Genomic DNA, 14,584 nt, shown 5'->3' with positions numbered 1-14,584 from the left:
AAAAGCCAGATCTTCACTGTTGACTATATACACCTAGGGCGTTCACAGTTTTACTCCTCATTTCCAGGCCAGAACATCCTTCCTGCTTCATCTGCACTTGCTCAGCTCCTACTCTGTGTCAGGCCAATGCTTCCCCCTCCATGAAAGCCACTCCGGGCAGCAACCACTTTCCTCCCTCCAAACAGCTCTAGATTTTGCTACTGTCAATCTTTCTCATACTCTGTATATTCTATCTTTTATTTCCTAATTTTGGGTATATTTTTCATCTCTTCTATTAGATTTAAACAGTGTGAAAGTAAGATCTTTCATTTTTTATGTGAAGCAAATAACCTCTGTAAGGTGCAGAACAAAGGACTTAATCTCTTTGGTAGTTCCTGGTATTTTGTACACAGTAGACTTCTGATAACTGTTACATAAATATAGTGAGTTTTATTTTTTATGGCTAAATTATGACACTCTACTTTGGAACTGATTGTAACTAATTTATATTATTTGAAGGCTTATTAAAGAAAAAAAAACCTACCACTTAAAAGCCTTTTCTTTTTTAGATAAAAATGAACAAATTCCAATTTAAAAAATACACAACCAAATGTAACAGTGGCCGCTATATAATTTCCCTTTCTTTAGATAAAAGAAAAAAATGCAATAAACTACAACAGTGGATGTTACATATTTCATAAAATCTCGATCAAACATCGATAGTGCCACCGGGTCACAAACAGTGACACCAAAGTAGCAGTCAGGACACGGGAGGCATTAGCACAACTCTGCCAGTGCTAATTTAGCGGCCTTTCAAGTGTCTTGATTTCTTCATGCCACCGAAACGAAGTCATTGGGCCAGAAGAACACTGGCTCTGACATTCTGTGGTTGCACGAGTGTGGAATGACTGAACACTGAGCACAAAGGCTAAGCCATGTGCTTTTAAGTTCCCTAATCCTCCCCATTGAGTGCATGTGGGCCGGGTCTGAATCCGTCACCGGGTGACCCATGTCATTGTGGGCTCCTGTGCCGCATTGGAGACCAGCCTTTTCTGTTTGTTGTTCACTTGGTTCCGCTGTCCCTGACTATTAGCTTAAAGAGGAATCACCATGATTGGCAACTCGGCGGTGAGTGGCAGTTGAGTTCATTTAATTAGAAGTAACTCCACTTTGGTATTAAATGTATTTAAGTTTCTAACCTCAGAGCTAAGTGAAGTTTTTTTTTTTTTTTTTTTTTTTTTTTTTTTTTTTTTTTTTTTTTTTTTTTTTTTGCTCTTGTTCTTCTCTGGCCTGTTCTTTGTTTGAAGGTAAATTTCAGTCTTTACTGAAGGAAATTATTATTTTTTTAATGATGGAAGGAGGGGTGGACAAGTCACTGTTATGAAGTCCTAACTGAGATTAACCTAACAGTTGGGCACTGAAAGAATGAGGAAAAGAACACACAGAAGATACAATGTTATGAGAAAGATATTCTCTTTGTAATCTAAAGAAGCTTTACCATTTTTTTGTGGATATTGTTATTATTAATGACAAGACACTCATCCATAGATTATTAACATGTATTAGGCACTTGTTTTATCTTAGGAATTCTACTAAACATGTTATAAAGACTATTTCACTTAATAGATTAACCCCGTTAGGAAAATACATATTTATTAATTCCTTTTTACAAATAAAGAAAATGGAATTTAGAAAGTTGTATATGTTGGCTCAAATCCCAGGGCCAGTGAGTGCAGAGCAGGAATTTGAAACCAGATTACTGGGTCCTAGGGGCCCGTGTGATTTTGAAGAACGTTATATTGCTTCCCAAATATCAATAGCCACCATTCTGGTGAATTATTGCTAAAAGAGAAAGGTGTAGTAGTTCACCTAATATCAGCGAAAGGTGGAAACCTAATTTAGCATCTCTTTCACTCCAAAGGCCAAGGTCTTCCTATTACAATTGTACTTTGAAAGGAAAGTCATTTAAAATGTGTCCATGTGGCTAAAGGGATTTGTAACTAATTAAAATTAAGGTGCCTTCCCAGACATCATCAGAATGTAGGCACCAGTTATTAAGGAAGGATATTTAAAGAAATAATCTAGGAAGTAAAATTTAAAAAAGGCAATATTGTAATAATAGATGGAATAAGCACTAACATCCTCAAGGAAACATAGAGCTTTTCTTCAAAATTGTCCAAGGGAGAAAACATACTTTTCAGCATATTAAACAGCCTTGTCTGTTTATCCTGGCAGATGGTAATTAATAATCAAATCTTAAAATGAAGTATTCTGTAAAATCATTCAACACCATTTTCTCTGTTAACTCGGTAACTCTAAGTTTTGTGTTCCCTAAGTCTCTCCAGTCCAAGGCAGTATTAACCAACCTGACTAAATATTAAGTGTGTTCATGGGTCATAATGCCATTATAAAAGATTAGCAAGACAAAAGGAAGCCACGATAAGTAAATGCAATGCATGATCCTAGATTAAGTTTCAGATGATGGGGGAAATGGCGTAAAGAACATTAGTGGGACAATTGGAGAAAAGTATATGTGAATTGTGTATTAGATATCAGTATTTGGTCAATATTAAGGTTCTTCAATTAGATAATCATACTGTTGTTTTGTGAAAATATTATCTTGTTTCTAGAAAGAGACATAGAAATGTTTTGGGGTAAAGCTACATGATGTCCAACAGTTATTCTCAAAAGTTTGTCTCAAGAAAAAAAAATCGATATAAAGAATGGGAGAGATAAAGTCAATATGGGGAAATGTTAGAAATTAGTGAATAAAAGATATAAGGGGGTATTCTTTGCATTTCTAGAGCAGCTCCAAATTTTTGAAATTATTTTAAAATAAAAAGTTCTTAAAAATCAGTAAACAAACTAAATGTGTATTTTCATATTTAGCTTATTTTTCTAGTCTCGAGGAAGATTTAAACATAGACTTGACAAAAAGCCAACAAACTGAAATCCTAAAATTCTCTAGGAATCAATTCAGGATAGCACTATGTTCATAGAATAGCATGATTTCTCTGAACATTTCTAAAAACCTCAGATGTTCATTTCTTTAAAAAAAAAAACCTAAATGCTTATGAAACTAATCACCACTTGGCACTAAAGTACATGTGCAGAAAACGTTAGTATAACTTTGGCATAGATATTTTACTGGGCAATGAAGTTGACTTTCCAGAGATTTTGGAATTATCCTAATGTTTATGGGTGTGGCTATTTTTCCCTGGGATAAACAACTATTGGAATTTAAGGGCCAGTTTAGAGACATGATTTGAGCATTCTTAAGTCTCCACCAAGAATTCTGTTGCTTTGTCTTCAGAGAGAGATAAATTCCATCTCTACCAAATGTCAGAGCGACGAGGGAGCTAGTAATCGCCCACATTTGTGCCTTCATTCAGGGTGACATTCCTGAATAGCATAGTCCTACATATCACAAGGGTAAGCTTCCATGCCCTTCTGGCAGTCCCTGAATTTTGGTGTGCACAGAATTTGCTATCATATCCATTTCTCCTTAATTTTTGAAAAAAAATTATTTTTATTGAATTTATTGGGGTGACATTGGTTAATAAAATTTTATAGATTTAAGGTGCACAATTCAGCTTAACAATAACCCACAACCTTCGGACCAACTTAAGGTGCACAATTCAATAATGCATCATCTGTACACAGTTCTTAATTTTGGATATTAACACCTTATCAGCTGTATCATTGGGGAATATATTCTCCCATTGAGTGTGTTGTTTCATTTTGTTGATGGTTTCATTTGCTCTGCAAAAACCTTTTACTTTAATGTGGTCCCATTTGTTTACATATTTTTTTCTCTTGTTTCTCTTGCTGGAGAAGATATATCAGAAGAAGTAGCACTACTAGAAAGATTGATATTTTACTGCCTAGGTTTTCTTCTAGGATTTTTATGGTGTCGAGTCTACCATCTGGTTTCATTTTTTTTTTGCACATATCTGTCCAACATTCCCAACACCATTTATTGAATCAACTATCTTTACCCCATTCCTGAATAGCACAAGAGTAACATGGAGGCTCTTGCTTCCTTCGTCAAATATTAATTGACCATAAAGTTGTTGGTTTATTTCTGGTCTCTCCATTTTGTTCCATTGAGCTGAGTGTTTTCAGGCTTGTACCATGCTGTTTTGATTACTGTGGCCTTGTAGTATAATTTGAAATCAGGTAGTGTGATTTCTCCAACTTTGTTGTTTCTTAAGATTGCTGTGGCTATTTGGGTCTTTGTGGTTTTATATAAATATTTTGAATATTCTAGTTCTGTGAAATGCGCCATTGGTATCTTGATAGGAATTGCATTGATTCTATAGAGTGCTTTGGGTAGTATGGACATTTAAATGATGTTAATTTTTCCTATTCATAAACACAGTATATGCTTCCATATATGTATTTGCATCTTCTTCTATTTCCTTCTTCAGTGTCTTATAATTTTCTGAGTACAGGTCTTTTGTATCCCTGGTTAAATTTAATTCCTAGGCATTTTATTTTATTTTATTTATTTGAGGATTGTTATTGTTAATCTTCACCTGAGGCTGTTGCCTCCCCCCTCCCACCCACCACTGCTTTTCAGAGAGACTATAAAAGAGGGAGGGATGGGGATAGGTAGATATATAGATAGTGAAATATTAATGTAAGAATCACATCGGCCGAAACCGGTTTGGCTCAATGGATAGAGCATCAGCCTGGGAACTCAAGGGTCCTGGGTTCGATTCTGGTCAAGGGCATGTACCTTGGTTGCAGGCACATCTGCAGTGGGGGGTGTGCAGGAGGCAGCTGATCGATGTTCCTCTCTCATTGATGTTTCTAACTTTCTATTCCTCTCCCTTCCTCCCTATAAAAAATCAATAAAATATATTTTTTAAAAATCACAGCGATTGGTTGCCTGACTGGGGCATGCACCCTGACGAGGGCCAGGGATTGAACCCACAACCCCGGTATGTGCCTTTGACCAAAAATCAAACCCATGACCCTTCGATGTGTGGGCCGATGCTCTAATCACTGAACAACGCCAGCCAGGATGGTATTTTATTTTTTTGATGTGATTGTAAATGGGATTGTTTTCTTAGTTTCCTTTTCGGATCATTTGTCGTCGATTCCTGGGTGTTAATTTTGTATGCTGCTGCTGCATTGCCAAATTCATTTATCAGTTCTAGAAGTTTTTTTGTGGTGGAATCTTTAGTATCATGTCATCTGCAAACAATGACAATTTTACTTCTCCAATTTGGATGCTTTTTACTTCATGCCTGATTCCTGTGGCTAGAACTTCCAGTACCATGTTGAAGAGTGGTAAAAGAGGAAATCTCTCTTGTTCCTGATCTTAAGGGAAACACTTGTAGTTTTTGTCTATTGAGTCTGATGTTGGCTGTGGGTTTATCATATATGGCATTTATTATATTGAGTATGTTCCCTCTATTCCCACTTTGCTAAGAATTTTTATCATAAATGGGTGCTGGATTTTATCAAATACTTTTTCTGTATCTATTGATAATGCTCATATTACTTTTTATTCTTTACTTTGTCCATGTGCTATAACACATTTGTTGATTGCAAATATTGTACCAACCTTGCATCCCCAGAATAAATTCCACTTGATCATGTTTTCTGATCTTTTTAATATATTTCTGGATCTGGTTTGGTAATATTATATTGAGGATTTTAGCATCTATGTTCATCAGAGATATTGGCCTAAATGTTCTTTCTTCATAATGTCTTTATCTGGTTTTGGATTAGGATAAATGCTAACCTCATAAAATGATCTTGGGAGTCTTCCCTCTTGAATTTTTTTGAGTAGTTTTAGAAGGATAGGTGTTAGTTCTTTGAATTTTTGGTAAAATTCTCCTGTGAGCCATGTGACCTAGGTCTTTTGTTCATTAGGAATTTTTTTTTTTTCCATTACTGCTTCAATTTCATTAATTGTAATCTGACTACTCAGATTTTCTCATTCTTCCTGATTCAGTTTTTAAAGATGTTTCTAGAAATTTGTTCATTTTGTCCAGATTGTTCAATTTGTGGGCATATAGTTGTTCATAATATTTTCTTGCAATCCTTTGTATTTCTTTGATGCCCTATTTCTCCTTGGCTGTTTAAAAATAAATCTAGAAGCATGTATCCTAAAACATAGAATGGGAAGAAAGGACATTGGACATTTAAGAATCCATGTCTAAGTCCTGATATATCCTCTTTTTAAAAAAAATACATTTTTTTATTTCAGAGAGAGGAAAAGAAAGGGAGAGAAACATCAATGATGAGAGAATAATTGATCGACTGATTTTCTGCATCACCCCCACTGGGGACTGAGCCTGCAACCTGGACATGTGCCCTGACCTGTTGGTTCATGGGTTGTCACTCAACCACTGAGCCACACAGCTGGGCTGATTGCCTCTTAAAAAACAATTACTCCAAGTTCTGTGATAGTCTGATATTCCTGAAAATAAAAATAAAAAATACTTTTTACCCCATGTGGATATTGAGGATAATATTTTTTTTTGTATTTTCTGTAGCACATGAACTAATAAAATACCTTTTATCTTTTTTAAGGTTTTAAGAATTATTGCTAGTGTGGCTTTATAAATTGGGGAAAAAAAGAATACAAATAATGTCTGCAGGCTCAGAACGAGCCAATATAAAACAGATATTTTCTGTTTAATCCTGTAATGTCTTATTTATACAGTGAAGGTTAACTTTTCAAATATTTAAACTTGCTTCTGGCTTTTGTCTTGTTCTGTGTTCAGCCCTCTTTGTTATACATTTTAAAAAATGTTCTGGTGTGACGCCATTACAAGATTAACTTGTCTGCCTATTAATTTATGCATGGTTTTAAACAGATCTTTTAAAAATGTAGACACTGTCTGGTTTTCAGAAAACACAACCATCCTCTGTATTTGGATATTTTCCCCTCTCAATGTCCAAAGATCATTCAGGTTTCCCTAATACTCTGATTCCTCCAGTTTTCAAAATGGTGATTATGTCCCAAAATTTACAAGATAGTCAAGATTGCAAATCTTAAGGGTCCACACAATTTTGAGAAATTTTGTATTCGGAGTTGAAATTACTTTAGGACTAGAAGCTAATGAATTTTATTCATTCACACATTGGTGCACTCTACTGAGGCAGCTATCACAATGTCCAAATAACAGTGTCCCTTTAGTACCTTTTAATGTTAAAATGATAAACTTAATTATTTACATAATGTTATCCTAAAGATTACTAGGCTTAAGCTGTGGAGCTAAGAATATTTTAGAATATGCACAGTAATATACCAAAAATTAACTTATTTTGTTTCTTACATGGGAGCATATGCAGCAGCTCTTTATATGAGAGAATAAATATGTAAGTATGGTCCAGTTAATTTTATACAGAGGATGTTATTTCTGCTGCTCCTCCTTGGTCCCCAGATATCTCCTTAGAACACACACAACACTTGTTGCAAAGCACAACATCTTCCAGCATGGTTTTCTTAGTGTTAATTGGTGTTAAATGAGGGTAGGGTGAAGGCAAGTTTTCTGGTTAAATAAATTTTGGGGGGAAATGTATTTTTTTAGGGCTTGTCAGAATCTGGAATATGCCAATATTCAATCTGAAACTCTAAGAGGGGAAAATATTACACATTTATAGAATTTTTCAAAAAATTTTTTTCAATGGAACCTGTCTTGAGAGACTATGTTGTGGGACCTCTCTCTCCCCTTTTCAATTCAAATAAATTATCAATTAAGGTTCATATCCAAATTTTCTTCATGAGGGCATTCTCAATACCTGCAGTTGGAGGTCATCGCTACCCATTGGGCACATTACAGCACTCTTATGGCTCTTAGAGTCCTCATTTCCATTGCAAGCTCAATTCATTTTTTTCTTTTTCCTCTTCCTCCCTCCTCCCACTCTCCCTTCCTTTTTTATGGTATTTTTGTTTTCCACTATATTGAGATCATGGACCATCCACTATTCACCTGTTTTCTATAACACCTAACATAGAATTTTATGTGTTTTAATCGTATAACTTTGTAGGAACTCAATAAATGCTTGCTGAAGGATTGGGACTATCTATTGCAAATGTTTGCTATTAATTTCAATTCCTCTGGAAAATGTTTCTTTATCCATTTGAGATTAAGTATACCAGACTTTTATTTTTAAATGAATCTTTATGCTCAAATTTACACTGATTTAGAGTGACAGGGAGAATAATTCACCATAGCCAAGACTTCAACTTTAAAAAAAAAAATCAAACTTAACCAGAATCATGCAAGATTGTTTTTATTAAGCTCTGTGATTAGATTACAGCTAAGTATTTCAGGAATTACTTCATTTGAGAAGAAGAAGACATGACATTGTTGGAAAAATTTCAACAAAATCTAAGGACTTCACAACTACTGGGAAAACAGAGTACCTCTACCCTACAGTTAACAGGCACATTAAGTACTTCAAGGAGCTGTTAATGGGAGGAATCTTAAGTGACAACTGGTCCTCTTCTATACAAGGATTATCCTGGACAAATAGCTACAAAGGAAAGCACATGACTATGACGGACCTAGAGATATCTTGCATCTAAATCCACTCTTTTCATTACAGATAGGACTTGGAGGTCACATGTCAGAGGCAAATGATTCAGGATAAGCTACACGTAAGTATTCTATGTCGTATCAATGCTAATATGATTAGTATTTTTTTTTTAAAAAAAAAGTCAAGAAAACAACATTTTTGTATTTAAAACCCACCATAATATATTAGTGACAGCATGAGATGCTTAAGCCATTGAGGATTCTTCTCTCTTTCCATGTGGTTTATGAGTTCTTCTGAGAAATTTTCATTGTGACTGTCTTCACCTCTGTGTATTCATGGAGACCATATTCTCCCCTAGAAAGAGTGGGGGGGAAACCCACAGAATTTAGCATAGCACTACAAAACGTAACATAGTCTATGATTTGGTTCCTGCTTATCTGGCTAGGAACAATGGAAGATATTTTCTGTGTACAGAGCATTTCAAATAGCAGCTAGCCAACCATAAGATATGTGGTCTTACATAAATCTCCTTGTGGGGAAACTTTCAAACAATTATTTTTTCTTGCATTTCCAATGAGCATGTATACTCAGTTGATTTTCACAGAAATTGTCAATTTTTGACATTGTTCTACTTATCCATAAAAGAGCTCACCACACACAACAAATTCTAGGTTAGGTTAAAATAAGTAAGACACGGTACAAGAGGAGAAATAGTAATATACAGGGTGGGATAAAAGTGGGTTTACAGTTTGTATGGAAAATAATGAAGAAATACTAGAATAAACTTTCATGTACTCACAACTGTAAACCTACTTTTGCCTCAGCCTGTATAATCCATTTGAACAGTATAGAAAGATTTCTAAATTCAAGTATATCTTATCTTAGTTATTCACCACATGTGATTGGCCCAGATGAGGGATTAATTCTAACATGTCCTAATGAGAGGGCTTGAAACGAAGTATTTTCTGGCTGTAGTTTTAATATCTTAATTATTAATAGGCCAAAATAAAAAATATCTGACCTATTGTTAGATAGTTTTCTTTTTTATCTATTTTGTTTTCACAAAGGGGAAATTTATAAAAACAAATTTCAGGCCATTTAGACTTTTTGTGGTTGCTGGGTTTTCTAGTCATCAAGCCCCTCCCATTTTTTTAAAACTCTTAAGTTCAACCCAAATGATCAGGAATTAACCTGAGTCAATCAATTGGGACCTGGTATGTTATCAGGTTTATCAAGACCTTCTACCAGTTTTCAAAACTATGATTTGTTCTTTGTTAAATAGATGACTAAATAGATGGCTAAAAAGATTAGGCTACATTATTCTCTGTATTGTTTTGATCAGAGCATTCAATTACATGCACCTACAAGTACTCTTAGAATCATATCATAATGCACATGTAGGCGTACAGAGGAAAAAGATCTTGATCCTTTTCTACCCCTCCCTTCTAGCGATGTAGGCAGGTATGTAGAAGGCATCTTTTTCTCCTGGGTAACCTAATCCTCTTACAATGATTATTTTCTTGGGCCATTAGGCTTCAGAAAATGCCTTCTAAAAGCTTCAGTGAGCATGCTCTTCAAAGTAATTAAAGGGTTTAGCCTCAGTTGTCTGAAACCCATTAAAGGATAGCATTTTATCACACAGAGTTAGAAAAATTAATCCATGATTTTTGCCAATAGACTTTCCATTGTATTTTGAGTTACAGGACACTTGAAATTGTCAGGACAGTATTGTGATCATTGTCATACTCAGGTTGAAGTAACTCCTGCTCCTTAATATCTATGCATATACTATGTCTATAAATAACACAAAACACCTCTTTACTATCTTACTCGTCTGTGGGTGACTAGTTCTGTGCTTCTGAAAGCTTCAATATACCAATAACCTGGTATTGACTGAATGCTGGTCTGTGTCAGTAGGTCTGGAGAGAGGCCTGAGATTCTGCATTTCCAATGGACTTTCAGGTGATCCCCATGTTTCTCTTCCGGGACCTATACTATAGTCACAAGCTGCGTATGTTTTCCACTTTGGACCCAGAAATGAGCCAGAAACGAATCAAGTAAGGAGGAAATGTTTGCTGAGCTGACTTAGCAAATATAATCAAAACAAAATTCATGTGAGCTCTCTCTCTAAGCTCAGTAGTTTATAAAATTTTCATGCTCCCCTTTTCCAAAAAGAACAGGAGGAAAGACATTTTTTGTGAGGTGCTCAGAACTAATGGAATTTGAAATGGCAGTTAAGTCTCAACTTAGCTTAACAAGTATCAATGAATGCAATTACAAAAGAGGGGAATTTCTGGCATTTAATGAATTCCAGTGCCAGCACCATGATCTGGAGTCCAATGAAGGTTCGGGCACTCAGCGTCACCACCTCATTGGGGTCTACATGCCACTAGTTTTAGGTCATTAAGGACTCTGTTCCCACTTGATGAATTCTGCCTTTCAATCATTGAGGATAAATTATAATTGAACTCTTAGAAGTTGTTTGAAGTGATTGCTTCAATAATTCTCTTTGATCATCTTGTAGAAAATGGCTTGTTTATTAAGGTTACCAAATTTGGTTTCAGGGGGACATTAGTGGTAGCATCCTCAGCTATATTTTTTAAAGTAATATATTTACCATAAAACTTTTTCGTTTGTATTTTAAGGAAGAACAGTATCTATGCCAACATTCCAGATTTTCAGGAAATTACTGAAGGTTGGTTCCTGTTTATCATCTTTCTTTCTCAAATTCCTTATGCCTTGACCAAATTGTATTAAACAAAATTGCCATGTCCTTCAGAATAACCTTTGTTACAGCTTTTTGTACAAAGTAATTATAATATCCATTATTAGAGAGTCTCTTGGCAAAACTAAAGAGGTCGGAAAGGCAGGCTGCGTTTGCTGAGTCCCCACTTTGTGAGACTGTCAATGCTAGTGCATGAACATGCAGTAGGGCAGTAGGTCATTTTACTCTCTCATGCTTCTTAACAGGAATGTTAACATCTCCATATTAAACGGGAGAAAACAGAGGCTCAAAACTTGTACAACGTGGAGCAGGCTGGCAAACAGTGGAGTCAGAATTCAAATGAAAGTTGGTTAATCTACAATTATGTTTCCTTTACTATGCCATGCACTTTTTTTTTTTTAAATATATTTTATTGATTTTGTACAGAGAGGAAGGGAGAGAGATAGAGAGTTAGAAACATCGATGAGAGAGAGTCATCGATCAGTTGCCTCTTGCGCACCCCCCACTGGGGATATGCCCGCAACCAAGGTACATGCCCTTGACCGGAATCGAACCCGGGTCCCTTCAGTCCCCAAGCCGACGCTCTATCCATTGAGCTAAACCAGTCCCGGCTGCCATGCACTTTTTTATGGGTTGATCTTTTGCCACTCTCTGCCTCCTCAACAACATTCTAAAGTTGTCCATGGCTTTTCACTGCCCCACTAATAAGATGGAATCAAATTCTCTTGAATTCAAAACTTAGGACTCATATTTCCCAACTCCTCTCCACCAGTCAACCAACACTAGCCCCTCAACATGCCACATATAACATTCTGTTCGGAACTGCCTCTTCGCCACTTACGGAGTTCCTATACTTGTTTTATCCCCTAGATCGGTGGTCGGCAAACTCATTAGTTAACAGAGCCAAATATCAACAGTATAAAGATTGAAATTTCTTTTGAGAGCAGAATACCAACTTCTGCGCATGGGCCATGAAGTTTCAAACGCACTGTACGTGCGGGCTCGCACGTGGTATTTTGTGGAAGAGCCACAGTCAGGGGGCCAAAGAGCTGCATGTGGCTTGCGAGCCTCAGTTTGCCGACCACTGCCCTAGATCAAGTCCTATCTTTTCTGAGATCTCTTATTCTATCATTAAGTTTTACTGGATTTCTACTAGTTACAACCATAGAATCTTAAACATGTAAAGAAGCTCATAGACCTTCTACTTTCTCCCACCACAAATGCTGTCCTTCAATAATAATGTGTTCTGCACTTTAACTGCTTTACCTCCATTAGGTATGGACTCCCAATCTAATACAACATCTCATAGCATGTGTGGGCTATTTTGCACTATATATCTTGTTACACATTCCTCCTGCCACCACAATTACATGAAGGATGGGACATGGTATCATGTTTCTGGGACTCCCTGGACCTTATATACATACAAGTACTTAATTAATGTACATTGAGAAGGAGGTGAATAATGTTATCATTTCCTTCTTTCACCAGCTCTCCAAAGACAGTTGGTTCTTTGTAATATTGCTGACTTATTTAAATGACAAAGTACACGCATTCATGACCTATAGACACTGAGACTCACTTTTACTTGTTATTATAAAATGGGCAGCTTTACTATATTTGATTCCATAAGGTTTGTATATGATGTCCTTTTTCTTTAAGACTTTAAAAAAGTTTATTGCTAAATATAAAATTTTTTAAAGAAATGAAGTGGTTAAATTGCTTGAACAAAAGTAAGCAAACACATTGCCATTTTCTATGTGTATATTTAAAAAGCAATTGAAGGTTTCTAAATGCATTTTTATATATATTCTCAGTTTAATCATGACTATAAAACATGTTTTCCTTTGCCCTGGCTGGTGTTGCTAAATGGTTAGAGTGTATCAGCCCGCACACTATAGGGTCACTGGTTTGATTCCTGGCCTTACATAGGGTGAGTGTGGGAGGCAACCAACCAATATGTCTCTCTCACATCTATGTTTCTCTTTTCTCTCCCTCCTACTCTGATATAAAAATCCCCCAAAATCCAATGGGTAAAATATCCTTATGCCTTGGGTGAGGATTAAGAAAAGAACAAAATCCTTAGTAAAATTTTCTTCACAGTTTAGATTTTAGTACCAAGAAAAACTCATTCAGGTAATTTAAAATTTTGGAGTCTACATCAATAATAGTTCAATATTAAAAAAAAAATTAAAAAGCACATTTTTAGAGGGAGAGAGAGAAACATCGATGGATGTTTCATCCAGGCACATATCCTGACCAGGAATCGAACCTGTGACCTCTTGGTATATGGGTTGACTTTCAACCACTGGGCTGAAATTTTTTTTAGATAAAGGCACCGAATCTACTTAAGAGTATTTTCAAATAATTACAGTATTCTTATATTTGCACACTTCTTACAATCACCAAGTTGTAGTTTCCAGCTTCTTGAATGTTTTCAATAACCAAAGTTAGTGAACTCCCACTATGAATAGTGGGAGTTCACTAAGATATATTTCCCTTCTAAGATATATTTCCCTTCTGCCATTACCTTTTTGTATTTAATGGGTAAACTCAGCATTTAAAAAGTTATTTGGCAGTATGAATCACCAGGAAAGAACAGAGTCAAGTTTGAATTTAAGTAGTAGTCTATGGATTAATTCCCTGGGAGTAACAACTATTTTTATCTGATAAATATCTTAATAGAAGGTTATCCTTACAGTTCTCGTCCATTTCCAGACATCTTGAATCCACCAAAAGGACACTGGGCAGACACCATGCTGTAGCAATTCACCCTGGAAAGAAAGAAAAAAGTATATTATAGATCATATTGAACCAACGAAATAACTCCTAAATCTGGAATTTTAGAAATTCAGTGAGTTAAGAATTCCATTAATTTCAATATAACATATTCATTGCAATAAGTATAAGTCAGCAATTTTTATCTCATGGCATAAATTATTAAAATCCTATGGCACACCAAAACAAATAGGTATAATTCACTCACACTGGATGGTTGTTGGTTTTTTGTTTTTGTTTTTGTTTTGTTTTTTGACAATCTAAGGGAAAAGAGGTAAGTGCCCCAGACTAAATAGTTAGGTATTGCATATTTTAAATTTTTTTTTGTGGCACACTATTTGAAAATCACTAGTATATGTATATACAGCCTAGAAACAAAATACCAGGATACAACTCAGCATGTGAATAGTTATTTGGTTAGGACATATATTCCTTAGAAGTTGTAATTTGAATTATAAAAGATAGAATAGCTTGTATGCCATAGGACAAAGACTTGCTAGAGACTGGAGTTTGTTGGCTGGGTTACTGCTGAAACTCAATAAGCTTTATAATTCTCTTGAATTATGTGCTTAACAGGCTACAGTCAATTTTCTTTTG

The 14,584-nt window shown here is 35.5% G+C and overlaps 1 protein-coding gene and 1 long non-coding RNA gene across 2 annotated transcripts in view; one reads left to right on the top strand and one right to left on the bottom strand.

The window, feature by feature from the left end:
• Positions 1 to 14,584, top strand: part of LOC311630502 — a 760,408-nt gene that overhangs the window by 301,489 nt on the left and 444,335 nt on the right. The window contains exon 2 of the long non-coding RNA XR_014796387.1: positions 1,196 to 1,256. This is a non-coding gene — a long non-coding RNA (uncharacterized lncRNA). The remainder of the gene's footprint in view (positions 1 to 1,195; positions 1,257 to 14,584) is intronic.
• The window catches only part of ALDH1A1 (aldehyde dehydrogenase 1 family member A1), a 43,727-nt gene continuing 37,365 nt past the window's right edge, over positions 8,223 to 14,584 (bottom strand). The window contains exons 12-13 of the mRNA XM_084899522.1: positions 13,909 to 13,983; positions 8,223 to 8,838 (exon numbers count right to left, since the gene is read on the bottom strand). Of these exons, the coding sequence (XP_084755648.1) occupies positions 8,766 to 8,838; positions 13,909 to 13,983 (148 nt within the window). The 3' untranslated portion in view covers positions 8,223 to 8,765. The remainder of the gene's footprint in view (positions 8,839 to 13,908; positions 13,984 to 14,584) is intronic.

The sequence above is a fragment of the Pipistrellus hanaki genome (assembly GCF_964339955.1).
Source record: "Pipistrellus hanaki genome assembly, chromosome: 11".
In the NCBI taxonomy this organism is placed as follows: Eukaryota; Metazoa; Chordata; class Mammalia; order Chiroptera; family Vespertilionidae; genus Pipistrellus; species Pipistrellus hanaki.
The sequence above is the reverse complement of the archived record's forward strand: the minus strand, read 5'-3'. Positions and strand labels throughout refer to the sequence as shown.